Source organism: Gasterosteus aculeatus, chromosome 7, assembly GCF_964276395.1.
Source record: "Gasterosteus aculeatus chromosome 7, fGasAcu3.hap1.1, whole genome shotgun sequence".
Taxonomy (NCBI): domain Eukaryota; kingdom Metazoa; phylum Chordata; class Actinopteri; order Perciformes; family Gasterosteidae; genus Gasterosteus; species Gasterosteus aculeatus.
Window position 1 is genome coordinate 11746130 of NC_135694.1, and position 20327 is coordinate 11766456.

Sequence of the window (20327 nt, forward strand, 5' to 3'; positions counted from 1 at the left end):
TTACCCTAACTTACCCAAAGCCCACGAATGCCACGACCAGGTGAGTCTCACAGGAGCCCCCAAGCAACCATTATACCCCCGAGAAGCGGAGAGGAAGACCCACCACAGGTAGGTGTACTGAAACATATACTCTCCAGGGGAGAGCCCCGCCCTGTGATCACAACGACGGGGAATAATTGTTTGCAGCTGGGTATCCCACCGTGATTGGAGGTGCATAGGTGGCAAGCCACCTGAGTTAGACCAACCCACTAGACAGGTAAATTGAAGTGGACTGAGCCACTCTGTCACATTTACCCCCAGCTTTTGCATCGTCGCCCCGGCGATGAACCTACGGGACGGGGGGGGAAAGGTCTAGAGGTTAACACCAAGGCCGATGGAAGGCCACCTGAACATTGGACACAGCCCTCGGCGGTTCAACAGGGTTATTGTCAAAGCAACCAGCAGGCCGTGGAAGATGATGGACGTTAGGGTGCCTGCCAGCAGTGGACCGACCAGTCCGACGAACAGCGGGTTGACAGACACCGACCGGTTCTGATGGAGATGGACAAGTAACTAGTGTGTCGGCCGGGCCCTTTGCCAGAGGCGCATCAAGGACAGGCAAGTCCTTCGCCACAGCGGGTCCCCTAGTAGTTGGGTAGCCGGTTCCAGTGGTTTCAGAGACCATGACCCACAGATCATCATCGCTGGAGGAGTTACCCTCCGTTACTGTTGGTAACGGTGGTGAAGGAACGGGAAGGGCCACCGTAGCAGGCCCCACTTGAGCCTTCAACATGTTGCGGTGCACATTCCTCAATCTCTCCAAATTGTCTACCGGTGCAATAGTATACACCGGACCCTCGCCATGAGGCGCTCCAAGCACCTGATATACCACAGAACTCCAAATGTTGTGGATTTTATGACGGCCCCTGACACTGTTGTCTCTCATATAGACAAGCTGTCCCACCCGCAATGGTTCATCATGGACCCGCTGGTCATACCGCTCCTTGCGGCGACCAGCCGCTGCCAACAGACGATCATGCGCCCCCTCAAAAGCCATTCTAAGTCTGGCCTGATGCTCGACCACCCAATCCTGTACTTTCCCGGGTACAGGGTCGCGGACCCGACCCAACAAAAAGTCAACAGGAAGCCCAGGGTCGCGGCCGAACATCAGGAAGAACGGAGATTCCCCTGTTACCTGGTGGGGCGTGGTGTTATAACAGAACAGGACCTGCGGAAGACATGACGTCCAGTCATGCTTTCGTGAAACTGGAAGCGTGCGCAGGAGGTTGTGTAGGGTTCGATTGAACCGCTCACACTGTCCGTTCCCTGCAGGATGGTATGGGGTAGTGCGGGATTTCTCCACCCCATACAAACAACAAAGTTGCCGTATCAAGGCACTCTCAAAACTGCGGCCTTGGTCGGAGTGGATGCGGCTCGGTACCCCAAACTTAAAAAACCATTCGTTCAACAAGACTTGAGCCGCGGTGGAAGCACGCTGATCCCGAGTTGGGACAGCCACTGTGTACTTACTGAACACGTCAGTCATTACGAGGACATTTTCCATGCCAGTGCTGGAAGACTCCAAGATCGTGAAGTCCATGGCAACAATCTGGTTTGGACGGGCTGCCAACAGGTGCCCCATAAAGCTGTGAATGACTGGTCCAGAATCCTTTGCGACCTGACACCGCTCACATTCTTGGACCCACTGCTTTATGTCCGAGCACATCCCTGGCCAGTAGCACCGTTCTCGAACCAATTCAGTTGTTCGATCGATTCCTTGATGTCCGTGCGCTTGGTGGAGCTGCCTCAGTGTCTCCTGCTTTAGACAAGCTGGCAAGATCAGCTGGAGGTTCTCTTCTCCACCATTTGATCGGAACACTCTGCGGTACAGAATACCATCTGTCTCAACCAGGCGGTCCCACTGTCGCAACAATGCCAAGGCTGGCTTGGACAACTCTCGCCTTTCCTCCAGGGTCGGTGGAACCTGCCGCCTCCAAAAAACCATAACCTCCTTTAAGAGGGGATCACCATTCTGCATCGCATGAATGTCCACACACGAGTAGGACGGAAGAGCAGATATCACCGCCTGAGATGCTGAGGGTAGCGAGTCCGAATGAGTAGCTTGCTGAAGTACAGCTGGGACTGATGTGCCTGGTAGAGCCTGTTCAAATAAGCCATGGTCCGAAACGTACTGCCGAGAAAGTGCATCAGCATTTCTATTGCTCCGGCCAGATCGATATTTAATTTCAAAATTGAAAGCAGCCAGTTGTGCAGCCCACCGATGTTCTGTGGCCCCCAATTTGGCAGATTGCAGGTGACTTAACGGGTTGTTATCAGTGAAGATAACACACTTGTGGCCCAACAGGTATTCCCGAAACTTCTCGGTCATAGCCCATTTCAGGGCGAGAAACTCCAATTTCATTGAACTATAATTGTCCATATTTCTTTCAGTGGGCCGAAGGCCTCGACTGGCATAGGCCACTGGCCTAATGCTACCTTCTTGCTCTTGGGACAGGACAGCCCCTAGGCCATTGTGACTTGCGTCAATCTCCAGAATAAAAGGGCAAGAAAAGTCTGCATATGCCAAAACTGGGGCTGAAACCAACTTGGCCTTCAAAGCCTCAAAGCTCTCATCACACAGAGATGTCCATTCCGAACCAAGATCTTGTTTCTGGCGTCGTTTGGACTTGGTACCCGCTTTTTCTGCCACTAGCTTATGAAGAGGGGCTGCCAACTGGGCAAATCCCTCTACAAAGCGTCTGTAATAGCTTGCAAACCCCAGAAAAGAACGCAGCTCTGAAACATGGCGGGGACGCTGCCACTTAGAAACTGCCTCAATCTTTGTCGGGTCGGTGGAAACACCATTCGCCGAAATAACATGCCCAAGATAGCGAACTTCTTTCTGAAAGAATGAGCACTTCCCCAAATTGACCTTTAATCCTTCCTTCTGTAGGCGACTCAAAACAACGTCCAGACGTTGGAGATGTTGAGTGAAGGAAGACGAGAACACAACAATGTCGTCGAGATATAAGAGAAGGGACTGGCAATGTTGAGCTCCGAACATCCTCTGCATTAGCCGTTGAAATGTACTTGGGGCGTTACACAGCCCAAAAGGCATCCGGTTCCATTCAAAAAGGCCAAAGGGTGTGCAGAAGGCCGTTTTAGGCTTATCCTGTTCCGCCACTGGAACTTGGTTATACCCACTGGCCAAATCCAAAGTTGAGAACCAACAGGCACCAGAGAGGGCATCAAGACTCTCCTCTATACGAGGGAGGGGAAAAGCATCCTTCCTGGTCTTACTATTAAGGAGCCGGTAGTCCACGCACAGGCGTAGACTGCCATCCTTTTTCCTAACCAGAACAATAGGTGAAGCATAGGGGCTGCTGCTCTCCTTAATCACCTTGGCCTCCAGAAGTTGATTAATATGGGCCTTTGCCTCCTCATACTCCGATGGAGGGATGCGCCTGTATCGTTGTCGCACCGGGACATCGTCAAGCAATGGTATGTTATGAGAAATAAGCTCGGTGCACCCCAAGTCACCCACATGTGCCGAAAAGACAGAGCTATACTGGCGCAGAAGGTGCCGAGCATCAACTTCGTCTTGGTCAACCAAAGCTGTTAAGTCTACCTCCTCTATACCACTCTGCACAGGGCCACCAGCCGTGCAAGAGGAAACTGTAGCCATGGTTGATCTCACTTCAGTAACCCCAGTGGGTAAACTGACTACTTTGGCACTACCAAGACTGCCCAGTGTGGTGCGTGGGTAGAGGAGGACTTCAGTAGTCCCTACGTTAACTACAGGGATGTACACTGTACCTCGGACAACTTTGATAAGGCAGGGGGATGCAAGGAGCCCTGCCGGAAGCCCAGATGCCCTGGGCTCAAATAGCACCACTGGACTGGAGGGCTGTTCTGGACAGGTGCTCGCGATGAACTGCATGACCCCACCAGGCAGGCGTACTGCCTGTGGGCCTCGAACTCTCACCATTCCAGAGAGGTCCCTGGATTGTTGGGTGGTTGACTGGTGGCATTGCTGTAGGGCTTCAAGAACTGAATCAGGGGCCTGGTTAACTACCGGCAACGTGAACAGCCCAGTGCCATGTGCTCCAAAGAGCTCTTGGTAACAGCGTCGGATGACGTTCATCCCCAGGATTCCGGGGACTGAAGACGACCCCCCAGGAGGGTCTCGCACCACCAGTATCCCACAACCCTGAAACACCTGGTCACACAACGTCACATCCAGCTCAAGATAGCCGATGTATGGAATTGCCAAGCCATTGGCCGCTCGAAGTTGAAGCCAATGACAAGATTGTAGGCGCTCCTGGCCCCAAGATGAAAAATGCGCCAAAAAGAAACTCTCTATTATAGTGGATACCATGGATCCAGTATCCACCAAGCATGGGACCTTAATGCCTCCCATCAAAAGATTGAGTTGGGGACAAGATGACACTAGTTTACCCACGGCCTCTCCCGTTGAGTCGATTGACTCCCCACCTGAGCTGTGACTCGTGAACTCAGAGGGTTTCAGTTTTCCGAATGGGAAGCAGGAGCGGAAGGTCTTGGCATACTTGTACTTAAACCAAGTGCCGAACCAGCATGAGCGGGAGCTTGTCGGCTATGACACTCCCTGGCAAAATGGCCTGGCCGCTGACACCTACGACATATTACAGGGCCCGTACGACGAGGGTGAGGCGGAAAAGAGGAAGTCTGCAGGGAGGCCATCGTCTGGGTGAGCTGGTTGAGTTGTTGCTGCTGTTGTTTCAACAGTTCCTTCAGCTCTCCCAATTCTGAGCTTGTTGCAGGAACCAGCGGTAGACGAGGACTACTCTGTACTCCATACTGTAGACCGTACACGGCTGGAAGAGAATGACTTCGCTCTCTAACGCCACCTGGGAGTCCCTCTCGTTCCCAGCGGATAGCTTCTGCACGCACTTCTATCAGGGTGACGTACGGCTGACGACGGACCAACTGTTTCAGTTCCCTACGAAGGGCCCCGTCAAGGACATGTTCCACAAATTGGTCTCGAAGAAGAACGGCCGAATCAAGCAGACCATCAGGTGCCCGCTGCTTAACCTGCTCCATCAGGGCCATCAGGGCCAAGGAGAACTCCTGCAAGGTTTCTCCTTGCTGTTGTGTCCTAGCGAAGAAGGCTTGCTGTAAAACTATATATGACCGAGTGCAACCATACAATTCTCTCAGGACGGCAAGAATCTGGACCGAGTCCGCTTGTTCAGTGCTAGTACGATATTTGATCTCGTTCCTTGCCTCTCCCTCTAAATGATCAAATATGAAGTGGGCCTGATCAGCAGCTGTCAAGCGGCGAGTGCGCATGCAGGCTTGAATTTCCTCTGCCCAGTCGTCCACACCTATACCGGTTTTTCCATTAAATATTGGACACCGCCGGTCTCGTGGCACCACGACCAGTCGCTCGGTTATGGTAGCACTAGTCTCGGCTAAGGGAGCACCACTCACCGGAGCTGAAAGGGTTGGTGTGATTGAGCTTGGGCCAGCCTGCGAAGCATCCGTTTCCCGGCGCAGCTGCTCATTGTCTGCCTTCAGCTGTATAACAAGGTCTCTGAGCTGTTGCAGTTCCTCTTCCATGGTACCAGAGAGGGACAGGAGCAGAACCTGCTAGGCAAATTTTAGAAATCCAATAGTTAAGCCAAATTAATCCACTGCTGTTCTGTCTCTACAACCACTCACACAAATAACAAAAAAAATAATAATAATAATAATAAAAATGATAATATATATATTTATTTACAACAAAAAAAGGAATACACGTCCGGCTCAAAGTGTTGTCCTGCCAGCAACGCCAAGTTTGTAGCAATGTCGGGAGGACGACCAAATAATCTTAATTAATATACGAGCAACGCCACCGTGGGAATTTCACCCCCGGAATTAATGACATGGAGCACCTAATTATGGTCCGCAACAGGACACAGATTCGAACAACACCGGCACTAGACGTGATTCCATTATACAAAATTATACGTTTATTTATGAGTACATCGTTCTTAAAAGACAGTCTCGAGACTAGTGATATGGTCTATAACTTGATACACGATTAGACCAAAACAATGAAAAATGCTTAAAAGTCATCCATGTTACAAAAAGAAATAAATCAAACCAGGAAAAGGGGACAGAAGACGGAGGGCTCGCTGGCAGAGATGACTCCTGAGAAAAAGGTGGGGGTGGACGGTCCCTAATGTCACAGCAAAGAAAACCAAACAAAATAAAAGAAAACCACACAGCTGAATATATGATGAAGTAATATAAATCAAACGAAGGGGACCGCCACCACCAGGCTCAGTCAACCACTCTTACCAGCAGCCCAAGAAACTCCTGTTCCTTAAATAAAGAAAGAAAACAATTAATAAACACAAAATATCGGCCACGGGGCCCACACACTCAAACAAAAACAAAGAAAAGAATGATTAATTCACAAAACGAGTTCAGACAGAACAGCAGTGGAGGGGGTTTCCGCAATATCTTGTGGGGCTTGCCTCCGCAGGTGATCCGCTGGTCAGCCGTGCATCAGGCCAGTGCCGCTTGGCTGCAAATTAACACATCGCTTAAAACAGCTGGCCAGAGCAACTGCAATCACAGTACAGATGAGACAGCCTACCGTCGGAATATGGTGTCACACTTGAATACACCAGGCTGGAGAACCACGCTCTTTCAAGCCAACTCAGCCGACAAGCTGGTGAGTACCGTTGATGGCACAGAATGGGAAGTTGCCACACCAGCTTCCTGCAGGCACGCTCCCTCAGCCGCAACCTCCAAACCACGGCTGACTATGCAGACAGGCGCATCAGCTACCACCAAACAATGCCCAACAAATGATATTACCCTAACTTACCCAAAGCCCACGAATGCCACGACCAGGTGAGTCTCACAGGAGCCCCCAAGCAACCATTATACCCCCGAGAAGCGGAGAGGAAGACCCACCACAGGTAGGTGTACTGAAACATATACTCTCCAGGGGAGAGCCCCGCCCTGTGATCACAACGACGGGGAATAATTGTTTGCAGCTGGGTATCCCACCGTGATTGGAGGTGCATAGGTGGCAAGCCACCTGAGTTAGACCAACCCACTAGACAGGTAAATTGAAGTGGACTGAGCCACTCTGTCACACCTGCAATAATAACGGTTTTAAGAGTCTGTAACGGATCCCGCATATAAAGAGACATGGCACTTACTGCTGGTGAAATTACTCCTTTATTTTCTTCCTTTCCATGCAATACCATCCTTGAACGTCAGCGTAAAAACACCACCGTAAGAGCTTTTTGCCATTATTGTTACGGGTCCATTAAACGAATAGTTTTGAATAAAATTCACATTTGTCAGTAACAAGTTCCGTTAAGCTCACATTCAAAACGCAGAAACATCCTCTTTTTACCCTTTCAAAATAAAGGTACAATTCCCTTTTACCAGAAGATCTGCAGAGTTACTTACACTCCCACCAAATTAGTGTTTTTACAAAATAGAAACCTTAAAACACTCAATTTCAAATTACAGAATAACCTTTCAAAGGTATGGGCTAAAACTACACAGAAAACAATATAGCATTTCTTAACTGCAATAGTGCTTAAACAGCCTCTAACAATAGAACTAATTTCTGGACAGGGCGCTCCAAAACAGGCCTGTTGGTGCGCTCTCCTTTGTGATTCAGCTCCTTCTCTCCAAACAAGATTTTGGCCCGTCTCACAAGTCCATCTTTGCCTTTAATGACGTCTGAGACTGTCCCGAGTTTCCATTTGCTTCGTGGTAAAGTGTCCTCAGCATCCAGTACAATGTCACCAACCTGCAGGTTCCTTTTAGTGCTATGCCAGCATTGTCTTGTTGTGATATTGTGTAGATATTCCCTTTTCCATCTACTCCAAAACTGCTCTGTCAGGTACTGCACCTGACGCCATCTCTTTCGTCCATAGAGATCCTCTCTTTCAAACTTGCCAGGTGGAGGCAAGGCTGTGGTGGATTTCATCGTGATCAAGTGGTTAGGAGTGAGTGGCTCCAAACTGTTGTGGCTTTTTTCTTGTTTTCTCCCTTGTTTTGTCCAAAAGGGGCCGAAACAGTCCATCCCACAATAAGTGAAGGGTGGGGTGGGTTCTGTTCTTTCAACAGGCAGGTCACTCATCCTTTGGCTTTCAGCTGGTCTTCTCAACCTTCGACATGTCACACAGTGGCGGATGTGTGTTGCGACTGCTCTGCTGAGTCCACAGATCCAATAGCCATTGGACCTAATTTCATTCATGGTGAAGCCTTTGCCCTGATGTTTTACTGTTTCATGATGGTGGGCGATGATCAGATTAGTCATGTGATGTCCTGGAGGAATGACTGTTGGATGTTTAAAAGAGTTAGGAAAAGGTGAGCGACTGAGCCTACCTCCCACCTTGAGCACACCCTCTGCATCCAGGAAAGCATCGAGGTGATACAGCTTGCTGTGTCTTGGAAGCTGATGTCTCTTTTTTAATAGTTTAATCTCTTCTCCGTACGCTTGGCTTTGTATGTCCTTGATGATAAGTCGTTCTGCACTTTGTCTTTCGCTGACTGTTGAAAGGTCACACGATTTGACCTTTCTAGCACGCCGCAAGAGACGCGCCACTGCCCCGACGGCCCGAGACCAGCATGAAAACTTCTTTAATCTTCCTACAAGATCAACTTGCTCTGAGGTCTTTGTCTGGAATGTCTGAGCCCTTTTAACTTCTGGGTCACCAACAGGTAGCTCCAAAAGCACCTCTGTTGGCACTTCTATTTCTCCTTTCCACAGAAAGCTAGGGCCGGTGAACCAATCAGAAGAGAGCAACTCATCTACTGTTTTCCCTCTTGATGCATAGTCTGCTGGGTTTTCATCAGTTGGTACATAGAACCATTGCTTCGGGTCTGAGCCACGACGGATTTTCTGCACTCGATTTGCTACAAAGGTGTGGAAACGGCGAGCATCATTATTAATGTAGCCTAATACAACCTTTGAGTCTGTCCAAAAGAACTCTTCTACATTACAGTAGCCTAATTCTTCTTTGAGCATATTGCTCACTGTGACTGAGACAACTGCTGCGGCAAGTTCTAACCTTGGAATAGTTGTGACCTTTAGCGGCGAGACTCGCGCTTTTCCCATTAGAAGAACACAGTGAATGTCTCCTCTTTCATTCTTCAGTCTCAGGTATGTGCATTGGCCGTAGCCCGTGGTGCTGGCATCTGAAAAGTGATGTAATTCAGTTTTCATCACCTTTCCAAAGCCAGGAGGCTGATAGCAGCGAGCTACCTGTATTCCTTCCATCTTAACAAGATCATCTTCCCATTTCTCCCACCGTGGCTTCAACCGCTCTGGAATTGGATCATCCCATCCTGTTCCTTGATGACACATTTCTTGGAGAATTTTCTTTCCCTTGAGGAGGAAGGGAGCTACGAAGCCCAGCGGGTCGTATATGGAGGCGACAGATGACAGGATGCCGCGACGTGTTGCGGGCTGGTTCTTTGGAGAGACTTTGAAAGTGAAACAATCGCTCTCGATGTTCCAATATATCCCCAATGCTCTCTCTAAAGCTGGATCATTGAATCTGAGATCTTTTGTTTTGATGTCCATGGCGTGTTCTGTTGCGGGGATGCTTTGCAAAACGGCAATGTTGTTGGACACAAATTTGTGAAGGCGTAAACCTCTATTTGCACACATTTCGCGTGCCTCCTTTGCTATTTGAATGGCTTTTTCAGCAGACTCTACACTAATGATGCCGTCGTCCACATAAAAGTCTCTGGCAATGAACTGTGACCCTAATGGGTGTGTGTGACTGTGTTCTTTGGCGAGCTGCTTCAATCCATAATTTGCACACCCCGGTGAAGATACAGCTCCAAAAAGATGGACCTTCATCCTGAATTCCTGGGGAGGTGTGCTTAGGTCTCTGTTTTTCCACCATAAGAAGCGTAGATAATCACGGTCATTTTCTGAGACATGGAACTGATGAAACATCTTTTCTATGTCACACATCAGAGCAATGCGATGCTGTCGGAAGCGAATGAGAACACCTGTCAGACTGTTTATCATATCTGGGCCAGGGAGAAGATGTTCATTGAGGCTACTTCCCTTGTACTTTGCAGAACAGTCAAAAACCACTCTCAGCTTTTCAGGTTTTTTGGGGTGATAAACACCATGGTGAGGTATGTACCATTTTTCTCCATAAGTGCCCACATCGCATACCTCCTCGACATCACCTCTCTCAATGATGTCCTTCATGTAGTTCATGTAGTCATTCTTGTAGCTTTCATTTAAAATGAACTTCCTTTTCAGGTGGCTTAATCTTACAGCAGCAAGTTGCTTGTTATCAGGAAGGAAGGGCCTCTCTCTGAAAGGGAGGGGCATTTCGTAATGTCCCTGCTTGTTTGTTTTTATGCTTTCCTTTAATTTGTCAAGAAAAATCAAATCTTCTTGACTGACTGTTTTGTCATCTCCTTGAGTGTCTCTGAAATCAGTCTCGAGCATTCTTATTGCATCCAATGGAGTCACTGCGGGCAGCTCCTTCACAGTTACTCTGTGACAGTGACCGTTTGACAATTGTGCATCAGAGTGAGTTGCTGAACAGCCGACAATACTCCACCCTAAGTCTGTGAGAATAGCAAAGGGTTCGTTATCCTTTCCTGTTATGACACGCCTGGGTATGAGAGCTCCTGGACAATTGTATCCTATGAGTAACCCCACTTCACAGTTAAGAAGAGGCGGCATTTGATCTGCAATTGCTTGGAGATGCTGCCATCCTTTTGCCGTTTCGTGCGTTGGTATGTGTTGTCTGTTTACAGGAATGCAGTCCTTGGTGTATGCAGGAGGCAGTTTGATGTGCACAGTAGAATTGAAACCTCTCACACGCAGACCAGATGTCCGTTCACTTTTAAAGACCATATTTTCACCCATCATCGTAGTGAGTTTCAGTTTAACAGGGAAAGTAGTCAGCTGAAGTTCATTACTTACATCATTTTCAATGAATGTTGTGTCACTTTGTGTATCCAGCAGGGCATACACAAGTTTTTCTCTGGATGGATTATTGTCGCTTGACACCCACACTGGCACTATCATTGAGGTGTTTTCTGACTGACCTTGACTGGTGACATTGAGAGAAACGGCAGACGTTGGTTCCGTTTCCCTGTGTTGCGCTGACATTTCCCTATTTGTCCATTCTTTGATTTCAACTTTTCCGTAGCCATCATCGTGGAGACATGTAGGATGCCGTCCTCTGCATGAGTCACATGTGTGCCGATGTCGGCATTCCTTCGCGCTGTGACCGTGTTTTAGACATCCATAACACAGTCTGTTATCTTTGACATATGCCCTTCTGTATTCCAGTTTTCTTTGCATGAAGTCTGGACATTTGCAAAGCTGATGACTGATATCCTTACAAAGCATACAAGGGGCCTTGACCTTTTCCTTTGTTGTGGTCTGCTTACTGTTTTCAACCACAATTTGTGTGTTAAAGGTGCTGGCTTTGTTTCTTTTGCTTACCCTTGTGCTCCACTTTTCTTGACCAGAACCATCAGGTGGATGGAGAGCGAGGAAAGAGGTGACTGGATTGCAGGCGGTTTCGGCCTCCACAGACATAAACTTGGCAAAGTCCTTGAAGCTAGGGAAATCCTTTCCCTCCGTGAGACGCAATGTTACTTGCCGGTTCCATCGTGAGGCTAGCCACTCTGGCAGTTTCCGCACCAACTTCTGATTTTCCTCACAATCGTTTAGGATGTTTAAACCTTTTACATGGGGCATGGCCTGCAGACAGGCATTTAAGAAATCTGAGAAGTCTCTCAATCCTTCAGCATCCTTTGACTGTATTTTTGACCAGTTGGATAACTTTTCTCTAAAAGCCTTTTGAATGATAAATGGCTGGCCGTACCTCTGATTGAGCCTTTTCCAAGCGTCGCTGTAAGCTTCATTGTCACTACGATAGAATGTCCCTTCTAGGCATTTGTGAGCTGAGCCACCTACATATCTCCTTAGGTAGTGCAGCTTGTCGGTAGTGGGAATGTTCATTCTATCTATAAGTGAAATAAAAGAAGCCTTCCACTCAACAAAGTCAATGGGATTGCCATTAAACACTGGGGGCTCTGGCATTGGAAGTCTGTTAATAGCGATGCTGTCCTGAACAGCTTGTGCTAGGCCGGATACATCAATGGGAGCAGAAGGAGTGACAATTGTAGGAGGAGGACAATTTATTGCGACAGGCAGAATGTTCCGAATAGGGTTCTGAAATGACTGAAAGGACTGAGCATCAGATTCCTCTTTCACTTCTCTGTCATATACTTCAAGTCTGGCTTGGGCAGCCTTTAAGTCTTTTTCAGCTTGTAACCGTTCTAATTCTGCTTTGTGTTTTTCTAAATCCCTCCTGTGCTCTTCCTCTAAAACTCGGATCTTTTCCCGTTGACTCTCTTCCTCCGTTAGCATTTTATATTCAGCCTCCTTAGCAGCTAACTCCGCCGCTGCTTCTGCTCGCTTGGCTGCTACACTTGAACGTGTGGAGCGATGACTGCCAGTTAGCGCTGAGGCAGAGGAGCCGTAAATGGACCGGGCATAGTCAGGCTCGAGTAGCTCGTGCAAGCGCTGTCCTTCATATTCTGCATCATATTCTCCATTTACGCCAGTTAGCCTCTCGTTCAGGATTTTAATAATGTCACCTGTTACTGCAGCACAAGCATCAACTTTGCGCCTTAGCTCAGTGTCGGGCGGGCCGCACCCTCTCAATTCTTCATACACTTTCATGATTTCGATTTTCCTTATTTCCAGATTGTCTGCGAGACATGCCAATCGACTTTCTGTTAGTTCAGATTTTAGTTCTTGCCGTGTTTGTCGAGCTTGGGCTTTCCACTGTTCATAAAGGCTATCAAGTCTTTTAGCACGTTTGCTCTGCTCTTGTTTACGATAAGCTAGCATCTTTTCCGTGGGAGCTCGCGCGCGTTCCGAACGTCTAACGTTAGCTAAATCTGTAGCATTTTCATCGTCATCGTTCAACAGTTCAGCAAGCATTTCCTTTTTGTTAAGCAAAGACTCTTTTAGTTCTTGTCTAACAGCACCTTGTTCGGTTTCCTTTTCTATCATTTCCTTGTATTCCTGAATTACCTTTTGAAGGATTTCGATCTGTTGCTCTTTATCCTTGCTGCGCCGAGTAGTCTCGTTTCCCTCCATTTTGCTAGCCTTACTCCTCTTCTTGCTCTTTCCTACCACGTCGCCGTCTTCTTTTCACCGCTGCCCTTCTCCATTCTTCCGTACGAGCGTTCTTTTATATCCGTGAAAAATGTCCTTAAAGTCCGTTATAGTCCGTTGATGCAGCAGGTTAGCTGGCGAGGAAAAGCTCTTACTGTAACGGATCCCGCATATAAAGAGACATGGCACTTACTGCTGGTGAAATTACTCCTTTATTTTCTTCCTTTCCATGCAATACCATCCTTGAACGTCAGCGTAAAAACACCACCGTAAGAGCTTTTTGCCATTATTGTTACGGGTCCATTAAACGAATAGTTTTGAATAAAATTCACATTTGTCAGTAACAAGTTCCGTTAAGCTCACATTCAAAACGCAGAAACATCCTCTTTTTACCCTTTCAAAATAAAGGTACAATTCCCTTTTACCAGAAGATCTGCAGAGTTACTTACAGAGTCATTTTAGGACTTTATTAGTAATGAATGTTTTCTCTTAAATAGTCTTTTTAAAATAATGATTTATAAAACACACACACACAAGTTGTCCAAAGCTTTATTTCTCCTAATATATATTATGTAACATGATGCTGCTGTGTTCTAAAATATGATGAAACTCCGGACGGACAGAAGACATCTTGGATTGAAAGTTAAAATCAAAAGTATTTAATAAAAGAAAAGTTGTTGTGCTAAAACGAACATATCAGGAGCCGCTGGTTTCAACAGGGCAGCTCATCCACCAGCCACAGTCTCTTGCCTCCACCGACGATCCTAGAGCAATGGGTGCCTACAGGTATTTTTTGCTTCTAAATAAGTTTGTTGGAGCCATTCTGAATACTGCAATGGGATGGCGCTGTTTTTGCCACCAGCCTATTTAACACCAGGGCTAATTAGTGCAGGTGTGGCGCACAGCGAGGCAGATAACTTTTGACCGTGAGGCACGGCGGATTGTGAACCGAATTGTTTGTTATTTTTGTTATAAATAAATGGATTGACATATCCGATGTTAAGTTCAGAAGTTATGAGAGTAAGTTATTTTTATTTTAAGCCACAGACAACACGCCGGAAAACACGAGTACAAAACAACTTAAATGTGCGCCAGCAAAGTTATTGTTGTGTTTCTCTCCTGATCCGTAGCTCGGCTTGTGTAGCTGCATCTAGAACGCGAACTAAAAACAACACATTTATTTTGAAGGTGGCGACCGGAAGTCCCCTAATTGAATTTCAAGAAGTGAACTTTTTTTTTTCCTTTGCGTGAAATTCCTCTAGTTTCTTTTGTTTGCATGTCAGCAGCAACGATAGCGAGTGGATATCTAGCATTTGTAATGTCCCCGACTGGAAGCAGCTAACATTGCGACACACAGAGTCCTCCCCGGGCCGGGAGAGCGAGGGGGAGAGAGGGGGAGACTCCCGGTGCAAAGGGAGGGAAGGGGGACCGTTGAGGAAGGAGTGGCGGTTATGTGGCAAAACTCTCAACCTCTCTGAAGAGTTGTGTCCTCGCTTGTGTATTTGTGGAGAAAGGGGTAAGTTTACTGCACCTTCGTACTACTACTGGTAGTTTTTAGTGGTTCCAGCTTTCACGGTCTGGTGTAACTTTGATTTCAGGCCGTCGGCTGAGTTTAAACACTACTGAGTCCAAGTAACGCTGCGCCGACCTGCAGCTCCACCAGGAAGTCTCCTTTACTTAACGGAGCTCGCTGCTGCAATCCAACCTACTAGATATCGTTATTACTACTGCCGCTATCAAAACAATGCACGAAGACCTTTCTGGTGATTTCAGTATTATTTAACATTCTTTCAGTCATTTGAACAGTGAAGTGATCACAAACGAGACCAAAAAAACGTTGTATAAATATACATGTAAAACATATATATGTATAATTGTTAGTCGCAAGCAATAGAGTTCAAAATTTGACTTTGCAATGGAAATTTCAAAAAAGAACAACATATTTGTGCAACCTTACTACGGACACATTTCATTTCAGTTAGGGCTTTTATTTGGCTTGGTAAATGTTTGAAATGGTGTTTCAAAGCCAGTCTCTGATTATGTTCCTGTCACAAAAACATCCTATTCACAGACGTACACATTGATTCCTTTGATCCAGCTGCTTTCCAACTCCTTTCTGTGAACTGGGACAATGGTGCAACAATGGCACCTGTGCCGCTGTTCAGTTGATATTTCCAAAGTTCTCCTTTTTATATATATATATATATATATATATATATATATATAACAGTTTCCCACTCTTTCCTAATCCATAAAAGACTGGCATGTGAGGAATTTAGAAGTGTTTTAATCAAGTCACACACTAGAAAATGGACAAAAGAATGTTTTAGCAATAACGAAGTGGAGAAATGCAGAATCCTTATACAAAAGGAAAAAAAATCACCCCACCTATATTGAAAAAAACAAAGTCTACACCTCTGTTTTTTTCACCGTGAGGTACAGTCCTGAATTTGGAAATCGTTACAAACATTTTCCACCCCCAGCAAGGTGAATCCCATCCAGCACTTCGTCCCATAGGAGGATCCGTGTAACGCGCCCGTGCAGGGATGGAGGGAGAGAAGGAGCGACAGAGGCAGCAGCGGGAAGAGAAGGAGAGCAACGAGGCGGAGGACAACAGGACCAGCGACGAGGACGCCGACAATGATGAAGTGGAGGAGGAGGAAGATTCAGAATGCGCAGCCCTGGTCTGGCAAGAGGGCTATGGCGAAGACAACCTGGGCCTTCCCATCATGCACTGGGAGGCGCTAAGCCTGCGCATTGCCGAGCTGGAGAAGCAGGAGGAGGAAAACAAGGAGAAGAAGGCAAAGGTCTGTCGTCTGGGAAAAGGGGGGTCTGATACGTTCATGGGGCAGCAGAGGAAGTCATGTACTTGGGCACAACTGCCACAACACATGGGAGAGAGAAACAGGAAATGATCCATACAGATGTTTATATTCAGGGGAAATCAGTGAACCCCTTTATTATTCTCTCAGAGGTACCTTTACCTAGAATTACTCTTCAACCCAACACTTTTCCTGCTTCTAGCCTCTAACTACACCTCTGTGTCACAAGTGAAGGAACTGACCGAAGGTGAAACAATTTATGACTGCATGACCCCCCCCCCCCCCTCCCTTTTTTTTAAAGTAAATGCAGCTATTCATCATGATCTGGCTGAGATATGATATAGGGCTATCATAGTACAACCATTGGTCCAATGGGAGAGGGAAAGACAAATAAACCCCACTGTTTATTTATTTGTCAGAGGGGAGTTTCTCTTGAGAGAGGAAGAGCACCGGTCAGCTGGACGGAGGAGAGAGGAAGAAGAAGGGAGAGCTGGGAAGACGGAGATGATGCCTGCAACAGCCACGTGCTGGCGCTCACCTCCCGGTACACACACACACACACACACACACACACACACACACACAACCCTCTCGAGTAACCTCTCACTCGTGAGTAGAGTGTATGATGTAATTTGGTTGTGTATCTCTTAGCACAACACGCCCTAATATGTCTGTCGAGTAGGGATCACAAACCTCACGGTTCGGGTTCAGATCATGGATCAGAAGTCACGGTTCGGATAATTTTCCAGATCAGAAAAGGGGAGGAGTCAAATATAACTTTGTTTTCCATTTCTTAAGTGATAACTCAATAGTGAATAATCAATTGAGGCTGTAATAGTTTTAGCCCGGTCAGACTCTGCCACAGACCCTTTCCTAAATGCTGCAAGGTTGCTGCGGCTTCACCCCCCGTCACTGATCGACCAGGACGGCAAGTTCCAGATGTGTGGCCGCGGTCCATGTGCTGCCCCCTGCATTTGTGGGCCTGTAGCTGTTGAAGAAGTGACTGTTGCTCTGTGCTGCTGAAGCTTTCTTCACGTTTACACTTTTCCCTCCTGCTGACGGGACACAGCGCTCAGCCAGCCAGACTTCACGTGAACATTATGGTGTAAACACGCCACATGACGTGTGTTTGCGTTCCCCAGCCTGCAGACGCAGATGAACCTGCAGCTCTGCTTCATCAACAACAGTGAAAGTGAGGAGGAGGAAGAGGACGAGAAGAAGGTGAGCGGCAACACGCGGCTAACTACTGCTGTCTACAGTTGTTATGGGTGAGCTGGAACATCTGAGGAGTAACCCTGTCCCCATATTGTCCCTCCCTGCTGGTAAAGAAAGGGGCGGCTCAGGTCCAGAAGACTCCTCAGCCTCCTGCCAAGCCAGAGAAACCCAAATCCAGAGGCTTCAGGAACACCCTGAGGAACCTACGAGACCGCCTGAGAACTGACCACAGGACGCCGGTGAGAGGTCCACTTTGATGCAGCCATGTTTTTCTCTCTTCTTTCCAAGTGAAGTTCACCCTGTGGGTGAGTGGGAGCACGGACGTCCTCCAAGGATACGCAGTTTCAGCCGGTTAGCTGGTTGGACACCTGGGATGTCAACGTGTCCTTCGGCAAGACCCCGACATTGCTCCTGTAGCTGCGATTACAGTGTGTGAATGTTATTTACTGATGGGCATGTGGCACTGTGTGTGGTTCTCCTGCCATCAGTGTGTGAATGGGTGAATGATGTCATGCAGTGTTAAAGTGCTTTGAGTGGTCGGAAGACTAGAAAAGCTCTATACAAGTACAGTCAATTTAGCATCACAACTCTGGCCTCCTTTCTCCTCCCTTGTCCCTCTCTCCTCCACCTATCTTCTCTCCTCTCAGGCTGCAGCTCGTAGTGAACCTGTAGTCCAGAAAAAACATGTTGAGCGCAGTGATCTACAGAACCTCAGCATGAAGGACCTGAATGCACTTTGTGCGTCTCTCAGCCAGAACATCCAAGGTACTCTCGCACACACATCACGTCCACAACATTCTCAACTACAACTTTAAAAAATGTTTCCATCTGTCCATCTCAGACCTGAGCTCAGACCTGGTGGGCCGCCTGCAGGCCCGAGACCAGCTGAGGACGGAGCAGGACGCCATGCTGCTCGAGGTCCAGGACCTGACGTCGCAGTGAGCCTGCGGATCGCTCCGAGCTGGAGTTCCCACAGACACACAATCTTAAATGTTTTGAGTCGGCCTCCACGAACATCTCAGTCAGTCCCTCCGCCTGTCGGTCTGACCAGCCAAACAATGTGAAGAGTGTCGCTCCCTGAAAGGACAAGGACATTCCGTTTTAATGTTACTCAGTGTATTATGTATTTATAAGGAAACCTTTGTCCACCAGCAGTGGTTTGAAACTCGTGGCAGAACCAGCTTTGTTCAGTCACAGTTGTACGGTCGACAAACAGAAACTGAGTAAAACGCCACATCTGGGCAGTGGTTGCTGACCTGAGAGGAACAAACTCTTTTCATCCGGGTCACATTTGTGGGCGGTTCTGGACACGGAGAGATGTCACTGATCAAGTATCCGACATCCGAGTCGTCGCTCAAAGGATCCGAGTAGTGTTGATGAAGTCCATCTTCATTTCCCTCATCGTGGGGATTTATGACCACTTGTGCCGACACTAAGGAGCAACGTTTCCGTCAGCAGATCCCAGTCCTTTTCGTATCTGGCTCAAGAGTATATTTTCAAAATACTACAAGTACAAAAATAGGGGAAAGACTTACGGTTGGATGACTATTCTCCTCACCCCTCCTGAGTTATGCGTATTGTTTATTTCTTTGAACCGATAGCCTGGTTAAATAGTTAATTATTAACTTCTCCATTGCAAAGAAGTTTGCTCTACTAATGTTGAAATGCCATTAACATTTTTTTTGGACTGTAAGGGTATTTTTAAGTGCTATTGTCAGTACTAGTCTGTAACGTGTGGCTCATCTTTGAACACAAGGATTCAAAAGGGACTCCTGTTTAGAAGCTGCTAATTCTGTCAACGCAAAATTCTATTTTGTTTTTCTAATTTGTGTAGTTGTAGTTTTTTAGTATTATTTTATGTTCATGTTTATCTTTGTGTAGCCTTTCTCATCCCTCTTTGTCCAAACATTATGTGGTTCAGAACCGAGCCAGAACCAACTTCCAACAGGAATATCCTGTATTCATCATTGACAAATAGAAGTCTTGGCTACAATCGGCACTTATCCATTTGAAAATACTTCAAATACGACTCCCAAGTTATTAAATATGTTATGCAAATTATTCCAGAAAATGTTCACATCAAAGCTAGAAGCGAAGAAAGACACCGACTTGCCAGACGACGTGAAAGACGCCGATATCCAAATGACAGGAGGCAAAAATCCAGATTTGGACTCCTGTCGTCTCTCTGCCATGAGGCCTGCAAAAAGCCTCTTCTAGAGTAGTTTCTCTTTGCTCTTCTCAACGTGGAACTTCACACGCTTACTGTCTTTGCTATCGCGTACATGTGTTTTATTTGTTTTGTTAATTCTCAAAATCCCTTTTTTTGTCTTTGTCTTTTGTCTATCTATTTCTTCACCAGTAACATATAAATTGATTTTTACACATCAGAACACTCAGTGATTAGTGTTTCCTTTATCCTAACAGGAAAGAAGAAGACAATTGTTTACACAGATGAGGTGGTTTCAGTGTTATTACTCTTTTTATCATGGGCACGCCATTTTCTGAGCAAAGGCCAAAAAGCAGGCTCGGGGACCTTATGTTAAATTAAATTAAGTCCAAGGGTTTTTTGTTAAAGGGTTTTTAATGTAAAACAAAGTTTTCTCTTCGTCCAGAATAGCTTAAGAGGATTTTTTTTTAAGAAGCCAATTTTAATTATTTTGAATTTACTTTTTGAACCATTATACAATCATTTTTAACTAGCATTTATAAAAAAGTAAATTATTCCATACTGGCTTGGTGTACAGCACACATTTGGAATATGTACAAATGACCAGTGTTGCGGACCGAGCGCCGGGTATTTCCACTTCTTAAGGCAGCTCAGTGCATCGATGCAGAACACAGAAACACAATCATCTGTCTGATTTCTTAACATAAAAGATGAACTCCTCCACAGTGTTATTTCACCCATAAGTACCTCCACGTTAGTTAGCTCAGATGGAAGTATGAGAACAGGATCTCGTTCATCTCATTCTTTTAATGAAGAAAGTATAAATCATTTGGAAATAGAGTAGATGTCTTCTGGTATTATTCTGTGGATCGAAGAATTTAATTGCACTTACTGTGCCTTTATCATTTTGTTGGTAGTTGGGCCATGTTGTTTCCATTGGATAACAGGTTGTGCCTTTAAAAAT

General features: G+C 46.6%; 1 protein-coding gene across 3 annotated transcripts; it reads left to right on the top strand.

Annotated features, from left to right (window-relative positions):
* The first annotated feature begins 14195 nt into the window (after positions 1-14195).
* LOC120822829 (schwannomin-interacting protein 1) lies at positions 14196-19586 on the top strand. 3 transcript variants are annotated; one of them, XM_078105731.1, is made up of 7 exons: positions 14196-14675; positions 15677-15966; positions 16401-16525; positions 17124-17202; positions 17310-17435; positions 17844-17961; positions 18038-19586. In XM_078105731.1, exons 2-7 carry the CDS (start codon positions 15706-15708, stop codon positions 18136-18138), a joined length of 810 nt encoding a protein of 269 aa, XP_077961857.1. In that variant the 5' UTR covers positions 14196-14675; positions 15677-15705; the 3' UTR covers positions 18139-19586. The 3 variants fall into 3 exon arrangements, with proteins under 3 accessions (XP_077961857.1, XP_077961856.1, XP_077961858.1); XM_078105730.1 differs by having other exon boundaries at positions 14336-14675; positions 15643-15966; XM_078105732.1 differs by having other exon boundaries at positions 14336-14675; positions 15643-15966; positions 17124-17196; positions 17307-17435.
* Positions 19587-20327: the final 741 nt, after the last annotated feature.